The sequence below is a fragment of the Equus asinus genome, chromosome 10 (assembly GCF_041296235.1).
Source record: "Equus asinus isolate D_3611 breed Donkey chromosome 10, EquAss-T2T_v2, whole genome shotgun sequence".
In the NCBI taxonomy this organism is placed as follows: domain Eukaryota; kingdom Metazoa; phylum Chordata; class Mammalia; order Perissodactyla; family Equidae; genus Equus; species Equus asinus.
Window position 1 is genome coordinate 72709469 of NC_091799.1, and position 20459 is coordinate 72729927.

Here is a 20459-nt window from a genome sequence, read left to right on the forward strand (position 1 = left end):
CAGGCCAGCTCTCTCTCTGTCTCAAAGTTCCATGAGGAGAGTATTTTTGATAAGCTAAACTGAGAAGACTACGAAGGAAAAAAAAATTAGGAAATGAAGATTCTTTTTCAACTTAAAATGTTTTTGAGGAATGGAGTAATTTTATTTTTTCTAAATATTTGGGGTAAAGCTAGTATAGAAGAGGTTAACGAATCTGAAGAGAAAGTAATCAAGTAATTATAGTAATTTGATATTTCCACTATATCCAGGAGCATAAGCAGTAGTTTTGTATTACATATGTCTTGGTTTTTAAATTTCATTTTTGTATTAGTTCATTTGTACTGTACTTACAGAAGTGTCTGTCCACAGCTGAGAGGGGAGAGAGTTGGTTTTCACCATAGATTGAGGACCTCTGGACTAATTATTTAGGTTCCTAGAGGAGAAAAAATATCAGACTGATAAGGAAAAGTTGACAGGGATTCATTTTGAATAAAAGACACATCTTTTGATACTAGGAAAAAGCCACTTAGAAAAGGTGCAGGTGCATTTTTGTTTGAATGTATGAGGGGTCAGAGTTGAAGGAATTCAAACGTAAGAGTTTTTCTTCTGGAGAAGGTAAAATTTTAAGCTGAGAGTGAGCAGGATAGTCAAGGGCCTTGGGGAAGTAGAAGAGAGGAAAAAATATAGGATAGATGATGTTAGGAATAGGGAAATTAATAGACCACAGCCAAGGGTCTCAAACAAGGTTGCTATCATTTAAAATTTTTTAGTAGCCACAATCTACAGTTTCGTCTCCAGTAATCTTCAATAGCTCGGGTATAGAAGTGGCTGATTGATTAATCAGAAGTTGATATTTTGCAGAGAAAAGGCAATGGAAAAACACAGAGTTCTTAATGAATGGAGATGTGTGGTGTGTGGAACTGAGAGGTTGTTAGATGCCAGAAATGAGAGAAAGTCATGTGTAGAATAGCCAAATAGAATGAGCACTAAAGAGAAGGAATTATTTTATACAGGTGGACAAATAAGTGTCTGAGAGGGGCAAACGGGAGCTTGGAAAATGAGGGCACTGCATGAGAACCTAAGGCTTATGAAGTTTAAAAGAATTGAACCGACCCTGTTTGAGAAAGTACCAGAGAAGCTGAGTCTTTGGGGAAAGGGGAAAGGGGAGTCATAAGTCTCAGGAAAAGCAGAGGAGAGGAAGAATTTTATGATGAGGCTGAGGTTTTACGAGAGTTAATTGACAATGTAGGAGGAGTTTTGGAAGGACAGTGGAGAGAAGAATCCAGAAAAAAGCATTCAACAGCATGAGGATCTGTCAATAGGTCTGCGAAGTTGGGGAGGGGATAATTGCATTTTGACTATTTACAGAAGCTGATAGAGATGAGAGGCCCAGATGTTTGACTTTTCTGAAGGTTATGGTTTTCTGAAGGACTGGACATTCTGAATGAGATCCTAGATAGAGTTGGGAACTGATAAAATTAGTCCAAGGATTGCAGTCATTGGTCATTGTTCAAAGAAATTACTATGAAGAGCACTCTTCTCTCATAAACCAAGTAAAACCTTTTGCACTTTGTACCTAAAGCGTGGTAATATAACCTGGATCATTTTCAAGATAAGAATTGCAGAAAGTGCAATAGGGCTCTTAAAATATTTATTTTGTCATTGACTGGGACTACTACATATTGAATGCTGGATATCTGCTAGCTGTGAAACAGACTGAGAAACTAAATGTTTGTTTTCTTGTATTCTGTATCAACATGGCATATAGACACTCCATCTAAAAGATATATAACATTTTTGTAGGTGCAGGTACAGATTTATGAAGAAAAATGAAAGACCCCAACCCTGTTTTACACCTTAAAAATAAGAAAATTCTCTGTCAAAAGAGCCATTTCTGACCCATTTGGTTCTCTGAATATTACTTTGATAAGAATTTTGAAGGTCTAGTCCAAGGCTTAAGTCAATATCGAGACCACGGAAGCAACCTAGCCTAGAAATGATTCCCATTTGTGAAGTCAAAGACTAAGGGCGGATGAATACAAGCTGCGAAAAGTCTTAAATTACTCTTGACGACTTTTGTGGTTAGGTAAAGCATAATAGATCAAATAGTTAAGGATAGGTTAAGGCCCGCTGATTTCATAGGTGCTATTAGATTGAGAGAGCCCTGAATCTGGTTTCTCAGGAAAGAAGGTGGCGGGCATTTCGAAGGAACTCAGCTAATTTATGGATGTCTGCCATACAGCACAGTTTGGGATTTGACCTTTTAAAAACAGCATGGAATATGCATTGCTCCTGGGAAAAATATTACGAAAAATTATACTTGTGGTGAACAGTTATGCAAATATGAGGACAGGCTGTGGGATTCTGAATTAAATTTTCTTACTCAGAACATTCTTCAGTTTTGGAAAGTTAATTAGCTATCCTATCCGGAGTTATTGAACTCCAACTCGGCAGAATTCTGGAACTCTACTATTACAAAAAGACTTCAATGAGAATTTGTGACCAGACATTTCCATTCATTGAAGTCATACGAACAACATAATGTTCTGAACTGAACATTGTGCCTTCCACTGACATATTTTGTAGTCTAGTTTTTGGTGAAAGTAAAAATGAGGGTGTGCTTTAAAAACTTATTTTAATTCTTTTTTTCAGTTGACTCTTATAAGGACCACTTAAAAGCATATTGCTAGTGGGTCAGAACAGCCTGTCTTTCTGTTACCTACACTCTGAGCACTCAAATCAGGGTTCAAGTCAGATTATTTAGGAGATAGAAAATAATAAAGTTTTTTTTTTCATTCCCTGGTTTAAAACACAGAAGTAAAAGCTGCACACTCTAAAGATCATAAAAGATGACTTATGCTATCATTGTTAAATCCTTGCAATATTTTCATTCATTCATTTAATAACAATTTATGGTGCTGTTTTTGAAGTCAGGTTTGCAAGCAGTAGCATTAAGATAATTGATTTACAAGAGAATTTATCTCTTAAGGATGTCCACCTCAGAGATGGAAAAAACCTGAAAATATTAATCAATGGTATCGGTTGCCTGATCAGTAAGTTGAGTCAAGTCATACTTAGATTTATCCTACAAGCTGCCCTTAGACAATAAGAAGTTGTGGCTATGCATAAATTAGATTGGATGTTTCCTTCTTTGATTAGCGTGACTATCTACAGATGTATGTGCTCTCTAAGGCAGTAGTCTTCTCACTCCAAATCTTCCATGAGCAAGGTTTTAACAGGGCCGTTAATAATCTAGCAACCAGTCACATGTAATGATTATGCCTGCCAGAGTGTATTAATTATAAGAGCTCAAGAGATAATCACTTGGGGCCCAGACGCTATATACATTCATGTATGCATCAAATGTAATACTCATACATTATGATGTTCTTTTGTCGGGTAGATAAATCAGGATGGATTCCACTATTTGAAATTAGCCTCTGATATTAACTAGTGCCAACTTGCTAGTGCCTCTTCCAAAGTTAGATTTTAGGATAGCTCCAAAAAACGAGATCAATTTTAAATACATAATGTTAAACACCAAAAGGGAGACTGTTTATGAAATTAATTATGGGAGCTATTCCTGAGCACTCCTGATTTGGTAGAGTTAGTATATAAATCTAGCACTAGTGCTGTATACTAACGTTGTGAGGTTGGGAATGGACATGGGGTAGAGAATAGGCTTACCTCTAGGGATTATCCTGTTACAATAGGAGTTGAGTAATCACATGGAAGCAAAATAAAAAAAATGTGTTTCTAATATGTTATGAAAGATCTTATATCCTTTATGAAACTAGTGGTTGTGTTTCTCTGGGAAATATTTCAGAAATAATAGGGTTTTCTTAAAGGAATTGGTGAATAACTGTTAGCATATGTTATCTTAATTCAGTAAATAGTTCCTTAAGATCTCAAGAAAAGAATCGAATTTCTCAAAAAGAAAGTAGAAGATTCATAAAAGTCAGCTGTACTAAGAATGGGCCCTAATTCTCTTAACATCCCAGACTTCACTCTATAAAGTCTGATAATTAAATGGTGGTTACAGCCTGTGTGCTTATAATTTAAAGACTTTGGCAGAGAATTGCAGATATTGTTTGCTTCAAATAATCAAGTTTGAAGATAATTAGTTTCTTGTTTGATACAGAAGTTTACATTCTACAACTATACTCTGTTTCCCAACAATGCAACTCTTATCCAAAAGACACATTGAACCATTTTGTCAGGAAATACTTAGATATAAATATATAATTCTATTACTAAACAAAAAATTCTTAAATCCATGGTGATTTTCTTTTCTCACTTTGATAGTAAAAAGCTTTTAAATTACGTTTTGCTGTATTATTTTTAATGAAAAATTATTGATTAAAGTGTTGGTACAATTTTTATTTACAAATTCAGTGACCAAAAAAATATTAAAGGGAATAACATCAAAAGGACTTTTCTGTGAGTTTGCCAAATACAAAACCAAATTAAAAAATAATTTAGAGGAAAATAAAATTCTTAATGCTTTAAAATATATTGCTATGTGTATAGCTGTCTGAATGTCAAAATGAGTGATCTGTTGCCTTTAAAATCTAAGGCCCCAATCTAACTTTTAAAAGAAATTCAGAACAGTGTGTATATTCCCACAAAGAAGGATTTTTTTTTTGTTCACTGTAATTACTATGTCAAAAAGGAAGATTGTTGAAAAAAAAGAATTAATACCTAATAGAAAGGTATCAAAGTGAAAAGCACTTAATTAAGTACACATTCGGTGACTTTATAAAAGCAAAGTCCCAACCGTCCTGTCAACTTACCTTGACATACTTCAGTATGCATCTCTTAAGAACTATAGAAGTTTCTTTATAAAGATTTAGTTTCTATATCTAAATTTAAAATTTGTGGGTTCTTTTCTATTTCTTAGATAATTTCTCAATTCATAGTGTCCTCATTACTTCAAAAATAGACCATTATTTTGGTGAATTATACAAAATGTGATTCCACATATCTCAATGTGTTGTGTCTTTGTATATTTATGCATATTTATTAATTATTGACTTAGTAGTCTTTTAACAAGTTAAAACAACCTTTCATTCTAGAATGTAGTTGTCCTCCCAAGTGGGTTTTGTTTTTCTAGACTGCTTGAAATAAAAACAGAAACCACATTAGCAGTGGGAGAGTGATGTAATGTATGAGTTGCTAAAGAAAGGATCCAGGTTCTGATTCTACTTCTTGTAATAACTAGATGGATGAGAAGTTATAGATATAAACCTTTATGTAAGTTTCCACTTCTAAAATTCTGATGGAGGATGTTGATTTGCAATAATTTTTGTGCTTTCTGAAATAATCTTACCTATCATATTGGATTTTCCGAAAATATAAATAAGAAAGTTTTGTAGAAAGGGGAAACTTGTACCATACAAATAATATAGATGGAAATAACAATTTTAATTTTAAAAAGTGTTGCACAATTGTTTTTTAACCAAATTCACGGAACTTTTACCTCAAAGGCCACTTTTCATGTGCAGTATACACAATAAAAGAAGTCCCTCCACTCATCTAGCTACAAAGTTAACTGCAATTAATTCTCCACCTTAGTAGTTTCTGATTAAACTTCTTTTTCTAATGCTTTTCAGTCCTTGGGTTATTTTCTTGGTCCTTCAATAAATCCATTAACTTAACAGGGGATGAAAAACAGAGAAGACGGTACCCATCATCTGTCAAATTTGTTAACATATTTTAAAGCAACTTTGCTAAAATGCCCAGAAGGACAACATGTGAAAACTACTGGCAAAACCACTGTTCTTTAAAACATGACCAAAACATTTAATGTATTCATGTTACCTCTGTTCCCATGGAGAACTCACAGTTGGCTGTAATACTCATAAAATGGAGTGCCAGGCCTCAATGTAGAGGTAAAGAAAAGTAATCCCTGTTTGTATTTGTAAAATTTCTTCCCATATTTTTATTAAATCACTGACTTACACTACGTAATGTCAATGCCTACAGACATTGGTAGTATTCTTGACTTTAAAAAAATTGATTATAAGAACTGATTTTATATTTTGGTCAACAGATTTTCCACATGACGTATGACCTTGCCAGTGCGGTAGTGAGAATTTTTAACCTCATCGGCATGATGCTCCTCCTATGTCACTGGGATGGCTGTCTTCAGTTCTTAGTGCCGCTCCTGCAGGATTTCCCACCAGATTGCTGGGTGTCTCTAAATGAAATGGTTGTAAGTAATTCGTATTATTTTCTACTCTGCATCTTCAAAGTTTTGCCAAAAAGTTCTAAGTATTTATGTTAGAATGATCTAATTTCTCCTCCATAAATGTTTAGAGACGACTTAATTTTACTTCCATGATATAAAATCAGATGTTGTTTCTTTCTCTACAGCTAAGTTTCATTCACATGAAATGTCCCTGGGATGTATATGTTACAGCATCTGTTTTTAGATATCTTACTCTGTGTATGTTGACACATTTTATTTCAAAGGTACACGAACTAACACACAAACATACACAACCATAGAACAACATTCTTTTAAAAATGCCTACTGCTTGGAATAACTCCATCTTTCTTTCAAGTTGATTCTAGCATTTACTATGTTAAAGACATGCAGTTCTAGGCGTTGTTAAACATACAGAGACACGTGTAGCAGTATAAATGCAAATGAGATATGTTATGATGTGCAGTGATATTTCAGATAGTGCTTCTTTCTAGGGAATATTTCATGGAAAAGATAGCTTTTAAAATCCACCTTGAAAGATATGTAAATATAAAAATTGTGAAATATAAATTTTGATTCCCATAGTTAGATATATTCATATTCACATTTAATTTTAAGAGTATATGCTTTGATCTACATAGTGCAACACTCACAAAGGAATTGCAACAATAGCAAATATTTCTAAAGTATATATTCACAAATATTTGTTCATAAGTACATATAATCGCAAATGTTTATAGGTAACTTTTAGTATTTTCTTCTTGCGTTACATTTTAGTTACATTACATTTAATGAAATGTTGTTTAAATTAACTTCATTAGAATAGAATTCTTTTATGTGTGACATTTTATGGGAGATAAATTTTATGTAACTTTCACAAGATATTAACTTTAGCATAAATCAGATATCTTCTCTTTTCCCAAACTGTTCTATTATTAATTTCTTAATTTATTAATGTAAAAATGACACAGACTTCTTAAGAAAATAGATTTGTTTTTTTTCCTAATACTGTAGCTCAGACTTTGTATGTGAAGGAAAGAGAGGCTTACATTACATGTTAGGAAATATGGTCTTTTTTTCTTTATTTTCTATCCTCTGGCCGACTTATTTCCTTCTCTCCCTCCTTTTCTCCCTATCTCCCTCCCTCCTTCCCTCCTTTATTCTTTTCACTCCTTCCTTTCTTTGAGACCTGATATTCACCTGGATCATTCCTTTATTTCATTCGTATCTGCTTAAATGTCATTGCCTCACAGAAGCCTTCCCTGACCACCTTACCTAATATATCACCCAACTGGTTTATATTTTATCTCAAAAGAATTTAATACACACATGCACATGCCTGCACACACACACATGCAAGTATTTGTTATTTATATTTTTCTGTGTCTCCCACACCAGAATGTAAGTTCTATTAGGTCAAAAAATTTGGTTTTCTCTGTACTTTATCTCCAGTGCCTACAACAGTGCCTGACACAGTAATTTGTTATAACCTAGTCACTCATCATCAAAAGTTTACTTGAGAAATCTTCTATATTTTCTGTATCTCAAAAACAACGCTAAGAGTTTGATCAGCTCACTTTTCAAATCTGTGAAATCTCCTTAATGATACATCTGTCACTTTTACTTGTCACTGAGGAAGCAAGACACTATTAAGATATTTGGGAGTGGGGAAGCAACAGCTCTATAATCTGGCTACCGACTGAGTGACTAGTGTAAAAACACTAGCACTACTGCCAAAAGATGATTCATCATTGGCACCAAATAATATTTAAGTTTGCAAATAATTATTATTTCAAATTTTCTCTTGGTATCTTTCCAGAAAATAGCAATTGTCTTCATTGAAAAGGTATAGGAACTACTTTTGGGTATCCATAAAATGCATATAATTGTGTAATTATAATGTAGGGCAATATATTACTTAATATATCTAGTGGTATGCACACAATGAAAAATTTTTAATGTCTTGATGATTTTTCTTAAAACATGTCTGCATGTACTTGTTTGTGTGTGTTTAACCTGACATAGCCAAACCTTTATTATATCCTGATGTTATATATATATAATACCTTCCCTGAATTTCCAATTTGCTTTTGGATCTTTTTCTTTTTGGCTGCAGGTTTACTTATGAAATTGGCTCTTATATTCATTCTCTTTTACGTAACATTATTTCCATGTTTAACTCTAATATGGAGGGTAGGAAACAGTTAAGTCTATGTCCAACTGTAAAGACTAAAAATTCTTTTGTGTTGTGAATATTAGTGACACGAAGGAGATAACAACATGAAAAAAGGCAATCTTTACGTCTATAGAGAATCTCGATGGTGTTATTTGACCTTGACGATATTATCTTCTATCCTAACGCTATTGAGTTCTAGAAAACTTTTCATCACAACGAAACAAAACAAAGTGTATTTACACACAAAGCGAGTTATAAAGGAGAAGTAGAAGTCCAACATAAGAAAAAGCACCCTACATTTATATATCGTGCTTGCCGCATACAAGCCCTGTGCTTTGAAACGTGCTGCTTTATTTGGTCCTCACAGCAGCAGAATGAGATAAACACTATTACCTCCCATTTGGCAGTTCAGAAAAAGGAAAATTTTAGAAGTTAAACTTATCGTCTAACGTCACACAGGTAGTAGATTATAAAACCAAGGTTAGAATGCATATCTGACTCCATAATTTCTGTTCTAAATCACATTGGAATATCTTGTGTTGCATAGATAGCAAAAAACAGTTAAGAAAAGTAGTTACAAAAGAATGAAACCTGTAGTCAACGTACAGCAGTTGGTGTTGAAAGTCACTTGAAAACCAGCATTTGAGCTCTGACACTAAAGATTGGCAAGACGGATATGAGACGTAGATGTAGAAAAACAAAATCAAATTGGGGAGAAAAAATTGAAAAGCTAGATCAGGAGGGATGCAGGACACAATACTAGTCATTCTTGAGTACAGATTTGGCAATTATGCTGTGACATTTGACATTAATACTAAATGATTTATGATAAAGATTTGGGTGTTCAGCAAATTCCTTATGCATTTTCTTTTTCATATCTTGCATTCTTAAATGATTTATATCCTTAAATGTTATTTTAAATTCCTCCTTAACCATATTTGCATTTATATCTACATCCTTCTGTCTCTATATGTATTTTAAATTCTTCTAAAACACATTTGCGTTTTTATCTACATCCTTATCTATATGTATATTTTAAATCCTCTTTAACTGTATTTGCGTTCATATCTATATCCTTATCTGTATCTATATATCACTAGCTAGTTCTCCATATATGTCCTATGATGAGAAATTCGTACTCAATGCTATAACCATTCTATATCTTTAACTGGTAATTTGTTCAATATATTTATTCTTATATTAACTGTTTCTAACCTTCATTTCATTCCATAGTAATGGATTCAGTTTGTCTCAGATAATTCCTTTGCAATCTTTATAAATTCCTTACTAAGATAACTTTTTAAATGCTATTTTTTAAAGGCAATCACTAACCATGGTGAATGACTTGAGTTGATGAGGTAGGAGATACTGACTTGCAAAATGCAACTTGAACAGGACTTAATCTTGCTTTGCATTTGTAGTCCTTACTTTTGTTTCATCCAAGAAATGTTTGAATTTTAGGATTCTGTCTGAATGTAAATCCTGTGTTTGTCAGATAGTTAATGTCTAATAAAATTAATTTTGAAAATCTAGTCATTCCCATTATATTGTGACTATGTTTTTAGGTGTATCACATTAAAATTGTAGCAGTTCATTATTAAGGTAATGGTTTTTGGTTTAAATTATAAATGTCATTAAATATTCATTTTAAGAATCTAACTAATAAAAACTATGATGCATTTGAACTTGCATGTTGGTTTTGACGTAACTTGGGACATGACATTACAGAATGGAAAAAGAGAGATTTGCAGCTGAGTAGTACATTCCAAGAGCAATGTGTCTTTAATTGAAGTCTACAGGCTTGCTCTCAGGGAGTCCACAGGTTTTCTCCCAGCAATCTTGTAAAGGTATGGATACATGTTCACAACAATTTGGAAGGTTTCAACCTAAGTATACTATGAATCTAGGATCATCTGAATGCCCTAAATAGGGAGTTTGGATTTGCTTTTGTAGTTAAAGTGCGTCATGCCATGAGATGTTATATAAAATAATTCTGACTTATGGGCTTGATAAGTAAATGATCCATTTATACCAAATGAGGGCTAAATGACACCATATTAAATGTTGTACAAAATTTTCCCCATAACCATAATGAAGTAATGGGTTGGAAAACCAAGTCACTCATTACATAGCACACAAATGTATATTAGGTTGTTAAACTACATAAAACTTGAGCCATAATAGTCAGCACTGTATTTACATTGTATGCAATCATTTAGTATCAACCAAGCAACATCATCCGTAACCATACATTTACATTGATACGTTTATTGGTGTATTATTTTGTCAGTATTTGACTTGTAAATTGTTGTTTGCTTTAAATTTACGAAAGCTATAAGGCTAAGAAACATATCTAGTTTTATACTTACAGCTGAGTAACATCATATTCAAAATAATTTAAACCATCTCAAGCATCATTCATTATGACGTTTTATTTTGTTGTGATTTGAAGGAAACTAAGCATTATTTCATCTTGAGAGATGCCCTTCTAGAGGGCAGGCAATATGCCTTATAAGTGTCTGCACACCCACAGATCCTATGCCAACCTTGCATATGTTGCTAAAGAAATATTAATTGTTTATAACCGAACAGGTAATTATCAATAGTATTTGAAAATTATGTGTAAAAAAGTTATTCTATTATGCATTTTAAATATTTTTCCTTGCATAGTTTTGCTTTAGTAATTTGTACATCAAATTATTTCTTCAAAGATAAGTAATCACTTGATCAAATCATGGGCAATACAACATACTCGAAATTTATGAAGTCCAAATTAATCAGCTCCTAATGCTTTTCATTTCTGTGTAAATAAGATAACTATTTTCCTGAAAAAAATTAAGATGATGTATGAACCCTCCTAAGGATACAGCGAAAAAAAGAGATATAAAATGTCTGGAAGGGTCTAATTAATAAAATCTATGTGGAGAAAATAAGAAATTTGATTGGAAAATCTAGATTACTGCTCAATTTTATTTTCATTTGAGACAATGTGTCAGGGACACTTACTAATAACCAAATAGTCACACACTTTCCACATTTTTCAGTTTCCTTCCAGTTGGAAGGGGCCCTGTGGTAGTTATGGTCAGTGGGCCCTGAGTGGTGGTATCATATTTCACTTATAGGTCTAAGCATTCAAAAGCTGGTCTGCAACCCTCCAGTTATTTTTTTCCTCTCCAGAGACATGTCTTTTAATTTGCCACCCACAGCATAGCATAGCTTATCCTGACTTATCTAGACAGCAGAAAAGGAGGGAAGAAACTGTCAGAATTGAATTTAGAGACACATTCTAGAATTGCCTCTGTGATTTTAGGTAAATAACTTGCCTGTACTTCAGCTATGAAATGAGTGTATATTATTTATTCTTTCGTTTAGGTAATCTTATTGAACACCTGCTTGGTGCCAGGCATTATTTTAGGAAATGAACATACAGTAGAGAAGGAGATGAAGTCCCTGCCCTCATAGTGCTTACATTCTTAATAGCTTTCAGTCATAGCACTTCTTTCTAAAGGTGCTGAAAAGGATACAGAGATTAAAAAATTAGATTTTCTTAAAAGGCTATCAGAAAATGTACTATCTCATCTACAAGATCTTTCATACAAACCTCATGGTAACCACTAAACAAATAATTAGAACAAAGACACAAATTAGAAATAAAGAGAAAACTAAGAAAACTATAATAGAAAACTACCTAACTGAATTGGTAGTCTGAAATACATGGGATGAGAAACAAAGGAAATGCAAAAGAATCAGAAAATGAGAGATAAAATGGCAGTATTAAGCCCTCATATATCAAAAATCACTCTAAATGTAAATGGACAGAATTCTCCAGTCAAAAGACACAGAGTGGTCAGACGGATTAAAAAACAAGACCCAACAATATGCTGCCTCCAGGAAACAAATCTTAGCTCCAAAAACAAATGCGGGTTCAGAGTGAAGGGATGGAAGATGATACTCCAAGCTAATGGCAAGCAAAAGAAAGCTGGTGTTGCCATACATATAACAGACAATGTAGATTTCAGGATAAAACAGGTAATGAGAGACAAAGAGGGGCAGTATATAATGATAAAAGGGACACTCTGCCAAGAAGACATAAAACTTATATATATATATATATATATATATATATGCACCCAACACAGGAGCACCAAAGTACATAAAGCAACTATTCACAAACTTTGGTTCTTTGAGACGATAAACAAAATTGGCAAACCCTTAGCCAGACTCACTATATAAAAAAGAGAGAAGGTGGGGCCGGCCCTGTGGTGCAGTGGTTAAGTTTGCATGTTCGACTTCAGTGGCCTGGGGCTTGCCAGTTCGGGTCCCGGGTGTGGACATGGCACTGCTTGGCAAACCAGGCTGTGGCAGTCATCCCACATATAAAGTAGGGGAAGAAAGTCACGGATGTTAGCTCAGGGCCAGTCTTCCTCAGCAAAAAGAGGAGGGTTAGCAGGAGGAGGATTGGTAGCAGAAGTTAGCTCAAGGCTAATTTTCCTCAAAAAAAAAAAAAAAGAGAGAAGACTCAAATAAGTAAAATTAGAAATGAAAGAGGAGAAATTACAATGTGTACCACAGAAATACAAAAAATTATAAGAGAACATTATGAAAAACTATATGCCAACAAATGGGACAATCTAGAAGAAATGGATAAATTCTTAGACTCATACAACCTCCCAAAACTGAGTCTGGAAGAAAGAGAGAATCATAATTTATCAATCACAAGTAAAAAGATTGAAACAGTAATCAAAAACCTCCCAAAAAATAAAAGTCCAGGATGAGATGGCTTCTTTGGAGAATTCTACCAACATTCAAAGAAGATTTAATACCTATCCTTCTCAAACTATTCCAAAATATTGAGGAAGACAGAACATTTCCTAACACATTCTACGAGGACAACATTACCCCGATAACAAGGCCAGAAAAGGACAACACAAAGAAGGAAAACTACTGGCCAATATCGCTGATGAACTTTGATGCAAAAATCCTCAACAAAACACTGGCAAACCGAATATAGCAATACATTAAAAAGATCCTACACCATGATCAAGTGGAATTTATACCAGGGACACAGGGATGGTTCAACATTGGCAAATCAATGTGATACACCACATTAACAGAATGAGGACTAAAAGCCACATGATCATCTCAATAGACATAGAGAAAGCACTTGACAAGATCCAACAGTCAATTATGATAAAAAATGTCAATAAAATGGGTATAGGAGGAAAGTACCTCAACATAATAAAGGCCATACGTGAGAAACCCACAGCCAACATCATGCGTAATGGGGAAAAACTGAAAGCCATCCATCTGAGAACAGGAACCAGACAAGGGTGCCCACTCTCACCACTCTTATTCAACATAGTACTGGAGGTTTTGGCCAGAGCAACTAGGCAAGAAAAAAACATAAAAGGAATCCAGAAAGGCAATGAAGAAGTGAAACTCTCTCTGTTTGCAGATGACATGATTTTATGTGTAGAAAACCCTAAGGAATTCATCAGAAAACTATTAGAAATAATCAGCAACTATAGTAAATTTGAAGGGTGCAGAATCAACTTACAAATAAGTTGCATTTCTATACTTTAATAATGAACTAACAGAAAAAGAACTCAAGAATACAATCCCATTTACCATCACAACAAAAAGTATAAAATACCTAGGAATAAATTTAACCAAGGAGGTGAGAGACCTATACAATGAAAACTATAAGACATTACTGAAAGAAATCAATGATGACCTGAGGAAATGGAAAGATATTCCATGCACATGGATTGGTAGAATAAACATAGTTAAGTTGTTCATGCTACCTAAAGCAATCTACAGATTCAGTGCAATCCCAATCAGAATCCCAATGATGTTCTTCACAGAAACAGAACAAAGAATCCTAAAATTCATATGGGGCAACAAAAGACTCTGAATAGCCAAAGCAATCCTGAGAAATAAGAACAAAACTGGGGGCATCACAATCCCTGACTTCAAAATATACTACAAAGCTACAGTAATCAATACAACATGGTACTGGTACAAAACCAGACATATAGAACAATGGAACAGAATTGAAAGCCCAGAAATAAAACCACACATTTATGGGTAGCTAAGCTTCAGTAAAGGAGCCAAGAACATACAAGGGAGAAAGGAAAATCTCTTCAATAAATGGTGTTGGGAAAACTGGACAGTCACATACAAAAGATTGAAAATAGAGCATTATCTTTCACCATACACAAAAATAAACTCAAAGTGGATCAAAGACTTGAAGGTAAGACCTGAAACCATAAAACTCCTAGAAGAAAATATAGGTGGTACACTCTTTGATATCAGTTGCAGAAGGATCTTTTTGAATACCATGTCTACTTGGACAAGGGAAACAAAAGAAAAAATAGGGGCTGGCCGGGTGGCACAGTGGTTAAGTCACGCTTCCCACTTTGGTGGCAGCCTGGGTTTCGCTGATTCAGATCCTGGGGGTGGACCTACACACCTCTTGTCAAGTCATGCTGTGGTAGGCATCCCACATATAAAGTAGAGGAAGGTGGGCATGGATGTTAGCTCAGGGCCAGTCTTCCTCAACAAAAAAGAGGAGAATTGGTGGCAGATGTTAGTTCAGGGCTAATCTTCCTCAAAAAAATGAATGAATAAATAAATAAAAAATAAACAAGTGGGACTTCATCAGACTAAAGAGCTTCTGCAAGGCAAAAGAAACCAGGAACAAAACAAAAAGACTGTCCACCAACTGGGAGAAAATATTTGCAAATCATATATGCAACAAGGGGTTAATCTCCATAATATATAAAGAGCTCACACACAACTGAACAATTAAAAACCAAACAACCTGATAAAAAAAAAATTGACAGAGGATATGAACAGACATTTTTCCAAAGAACTTATACAGGTGGCCAATAGGCACATGAAAAGATGTTCAACATCACTAGCAATCAGGGAAATGAAAATCAAAACTACAATGAGATATCACCTTACACCTGTTAGAATGACTTTAATCACTAAGATAAAAAATAACAAATGTTGGAGAGGTTGTGGAGAAAAAGGAACCCCCATACACTGCTGGTGGAAATGCAAACTGGTGCAGCCATTATGGAAAACAGTATGGTGATTTCTCAAAAAATTGAAAATAGAAATACCATATGACCCGGCCATCCCACTACTGGGTATTTGTTCAAAGAACTTGAAATCAACAATTCGAAGAGACTTATGCATCCCTATGTTCATTGCAGCGTTATTTACAATAGCCAAGATGTGGAAGGAAGCTAAGTGCCCAGTGACCAATGATTGGATAAAGAAGATGTGGTATAAATATGCAATGGAATACTACTCAGCCATAAAAATAGACAAAATTGTCCCATTTGCAACAATATGGATGGACTTTGAGCGTATGATAAGTGCAGTAAGCCAGACAGAGAAAGACAAATACCACATGAGTTCACTCATGTGGAAGATTAACACATGGACAAAGAGAACAGTTTAGTGGTTACCAGGGGGAAGGAAGTTGGGGGGTGGGCATAGGGGGTGAAGGGGCACGTTTATATGGTGACTAACAAATAATTATGTACAACTGAAGTTTCACTATGCAATAAACTATTATGACCTCAATTTAAAAAATTAGATTTTCTAATTTAAAGAAATAAGAAATTACGTGCAAGAGCCTTTAATATGAATTTGAATTGACGCCTCTGAAATATACACGCTGCCCAGACTTCTGGGCGAGGGGAGAAATACTGCCGTCTTTCTGCTTGCTGAGCCCTATACACTTGAAAATGCAGCCATTCTTAGAAACCTTTTGTCCCCCCTAATTTAGCCATCCAGAGAATGTTTTTTTCTGACTCACACAATGGTGTGTTAATGGCAGCCTTGTGTGGATTGAGATAAAGTCTATGAGGAGTATGAACTGAAGCATGGGGAGACACAAAATGGGGAGATATTTTTTTCAACTACTATCAGCTGGTTTTGGATCAGAAACCTTCAACAAAGAGTGGGGATTGAGATAGATCAGTCACTTCTAGGTCAAAAACATAGTCAAAATAAACGTGTGCTTGGGGCCTTGAGTAGAAAGAGATGTTTAATGATGTGTCCTATTTTGTGCAAATGATTTGAAAAAAAAGTAATACATATTATTCATATGCAAGCCCGTATATACAAGTAGAACATTGAAACTTAGGATGATTATATTATTATCTATTGATATTCTAGCAAATGTATAACAACAAAATTAAAATGGCTTCACTTTTTTTTTACAATCTCAATTAACCACTTAGATAATGATTGAAATAACATAACTGAGATAATATAACTAAAAAATGAAGTTAAAAATCTCCCAATTAAAAATATGTCTCTCCTCTCTTGAGGTCTGGCAATATATTTTAGATTTGAAATTCTATAAATTAGAAATTATTATATCATCGAGTTTTTTCCAAATAGAATGTATTGCCTTAACAAAATTTTTTGAAAGTCCTAACAAAAGGTAACTAATTTGCTGACAAGTCACTATGTAACTTTACTGAAAAAAAGAAAATGCATTCATAGCTTCTGCGAGTCATAATAACGAAGTAGGTCAGCAGTCTGCTGAGTGTCGTGATTCTCCTTTGCCGTCCTGTTTCTCCCTATTATGAAAGACAGCCTGGTGACTGCTCTCTGTTGGATAGAAACACTACCTCATAGCAAAAGTAAAGCAATTCACATACTATGTTCCTCTTTCTCAGACGCGTATTCTTTTATGGGAACAAGCATATGGAAATAAATTCTAATCTGTTATTTTGTTTGCAAATGAAATGTGCATTTCAGCAAACCTTTAATATGAATTATACTTCCATAATAGAGAAGGATAAAGCATATTACTTAAATCATATATTGGCTATGACTACATTAAGTTGCTCTAGCAATAACAAGACCAATCCACAAGTTTCAAATATGTTATTTTTTCCAATACAGACTAGCTCATAAATTTTAAGCAACAAATGGCTGGAGGAAAATTCACAAAAAGACTTTATCTAGCAAGTGACACCTATTAAAATTGGGAAAATAAAATATCTTGCAGTCCAATATTTTCTCCAAAAGAATAATTTACTAGCCTTCATTCTCCATCTCCATATATATATATAACGTTGTAGAAATTTTCACTGGTGTAGTATAAAGGTATATGTATTGCATTATCTCATCTATTCTGAATAAAATCAAAACACACTTCATTCCCATTTTGCAGATGAAAAATCTGACTCACAGAATTGTTACCTGGTTTACATAAAGCCAGAGGCAGATAGTATGAGAGCTGGTTATGAAATCCATGTTTCTCCTTGAATTGAATGCTGAACCTACCATAGCATTCTATTTCATGGACCCCAAAGAGCTTCATCCGTTATCAATTGTCAATTAATGTTTACAGAAAACAACTGTAAATAGGTTGCATCACTGGAAGAACTTGGAATATGTATGAAAAAAATTTTTAAAACTCATTGTGTATTGTATGTTGTGTTGGTTTTTAAGGTTTCTCCTTTTACTACTGCCATAAATCAAAAAGAATCTGACAAAGAAAGTATAACTCCTCATTTATTCTGAATTTCTCATTTACTTAGGTTTCACATGAGAAATATTGTATTAAATTGATGTAGGTTGGAATAAAATGGTAATGTTGTCTTCAACCTGGGAATCAATGGAATAGCAGGTAATCATTTCTGCCATATTGGTTCACATAGAGATATACGGACATTAGACATTTCATAGGAACATCAGCTCTTTCCAAAGAGACCGAGGTTATTTCTTCCTCTTTTAAGAAAAATAGAGAGAAATTTATATAGACCTGAATTAGGTAGGTTAAATCACCTGTATTCAGATAATTTTTGAGACAAGATCTGTTACTTCCCACAGTGAAGGGCTCTCTACAGTTTTTTGGGGTGTTTTTTTCTATTCCATTTCACCCACTACCACTGATCTAAATAAGCTACTCTAGAAATTTATGGCAGAATCAGAGTTGACATGAAGAAAGCCATGTGCTAAGTGAGGGATATAAGAAAAAAATAACAGGAATGTTTTCTAAATCTTAGCATGAACATTTTCATAGTTCCATTATATACCCCATCATTTTTGAGAAGTATTTTGTTGTTTTTACAGATGTAATGTATTCTGGAAATAATTCCTATGAAAAATTGAATTTGGCTTGTGAATCTTTAGTCTATTCCAGTTATTTTACATATAATTTTACAACATGCCAATGAGAGTAGGCAACTTATCAGATAAGATTTTAAGAATATGTACTAGAATCATTGGCCAGTCTTCTCTATGCTTTGAGGTTCTAGAGATGAGTCCAATACTCTTCTAGTATCACCAGCCAGGTGCCTCAGAAACATGGCTCCACCTAAGCAGGAGTTATTTACACCTGGCTCCATTGTACAATCTGTTGTCTCATACTCTATGCATAGAGTTATGAGAACATCCATCTGTGGATGGAACCATTTATTCTAAGTGTATAACCTTGATGATGAAAAATTATATAGGAAAATTTGAGAATTCACCAACATATCTTTGTTATTCATAAGAACATATATAGCAATGAACTACAGTAAATTCTCTATAGTCCTATAGCATTTTCTAGGGCATATCACAAAGTCAACAAAAATTTTCTCTAAATATATTCTACAGATAGAGATAAATATAAATTATAATGTCTACTTATAATGTCTGCCAAAACAATTGATGTATATATACAGAGCATCCGTGCTAGCCTTTGCCATTGTGATCAATGTGGTGATCTAAGATCTTAATTCTTGCAAATTAGGGAAGGGCTTCCAGTAGAAAAATCTCACAAATATCAATTGCATTAAAATGAAGACATAATTCAGTTTGACCATCTCAATTTGCCATAAACTATGTTTTTGTTCTTTAGATGATTTTTAAAAACATTTGTGTTTGTTCTAAGGTCAGTTATTGATTCATATTTGTAAAAATTTATCTAGTTAAATGGAATTATAAGATGATTGGGGAAAATACCATTTCAGGTGGTACCCATTACTAGCTCCCACTGCTCCCAAACTAAAACTAAATCATTAGTGCTCCTTTAAATGATGATTGCATACTGTCTAGCACTTTTGTAATTCTGCTCTCAACTAAGTTATCAATTCTCAAGAGAAAAGGAAAAAAAAGTTTGGCACCGGTCTGTAATCAGTAAATATTAGGCACATCATAGTTTTTATTAATCTACAACATTTAGTGGAAGTCCTTCTCCTAAGGGTAACTTTCCATTTCACTCATCAGTGTTATTACTTATCTATAATTTTTGTTATTATTTTACCAAGTGATTAGAACTTTTAAAAAATAGCTCTTTAGAAAAGTGTGACATAAAGATTCAAACACATACAGATTTTCATACAATGAAACATATAAGTATGGAAACCTCATAAATGATAGATCTGGATGCAGTTTATATATGAAAATTTATGAGAATGACATGTTCTAATATATTTCTCTATCATTTAATTTGTATCCCAACGCATTGTGTGAACAGACTAATTATCACAGTAGTTTAGTGTTCTATAGGAATTAAATGACTGTAAAATTTGAAAGAGAAACAAAAAGGAGAATAAATACATTACTTTACAGAATAATGAAACAAAAAAGGTAGAAGTAGGCGATAGGAGCCAAATAGCTAATACAATAAAGGTGGATTGCCTTTTCTCCCTTAGGCTGTGTTTCTGCCGTTGAGGCCATTCACCACTGTTACTAGATGTCTTTGAAGCCTGGCTGTTTCTTCCAAAGGGAAGGAAACTTATACCCTTTATCACAACCAGCTTTTGTTTAAGATCTTAATACAGTTTCATTTGCTAAGCTCTGTTCTTATTAAGATCTTTTATTTCTCATCTAGTATGTAAACAATATGTTTATGGATATATTTGTGCCAACTATTTTGTAATAACTTTTTACAATAATTCCTGTAACAGTTATACCTTCTACCAGGTATCTAATATTTAGTATATGCAATCAGGTATTATTATTTGGTTCTTTATGCATCTGGCAGTTTTGTGACATTCATTCATGCTCGGTAAATTGTCTATATTCAGTGATGAATAAAGAACTGAATAATCACAGTGTCATATTTTACAA

At 33.8% G+C, this 20459-nt stretch overlaps 1 protein-coding gene across 1 annotated transcript in view; it reads left to right on the top strand.

The window, feature by feature from the left end:
* Positions 1–20459, top strand: part of HCN1 (hyperpolarization activated cyclic nucleotide gated potassium channel 1) — a 369515-nt gene that overhangs the window by 197773 nt on the left and 151283 nt on the right. The window contains exon 3 of the mRNA XM_044779352.2: positions 6032–6193. Within this exon, the coding sequence (XP_044635287.1) occupies positions 6032–6193 (162 nt within the window). The remainder of the gene's footprint in view (positions 1–6031; positions 6194–20459) is intronic.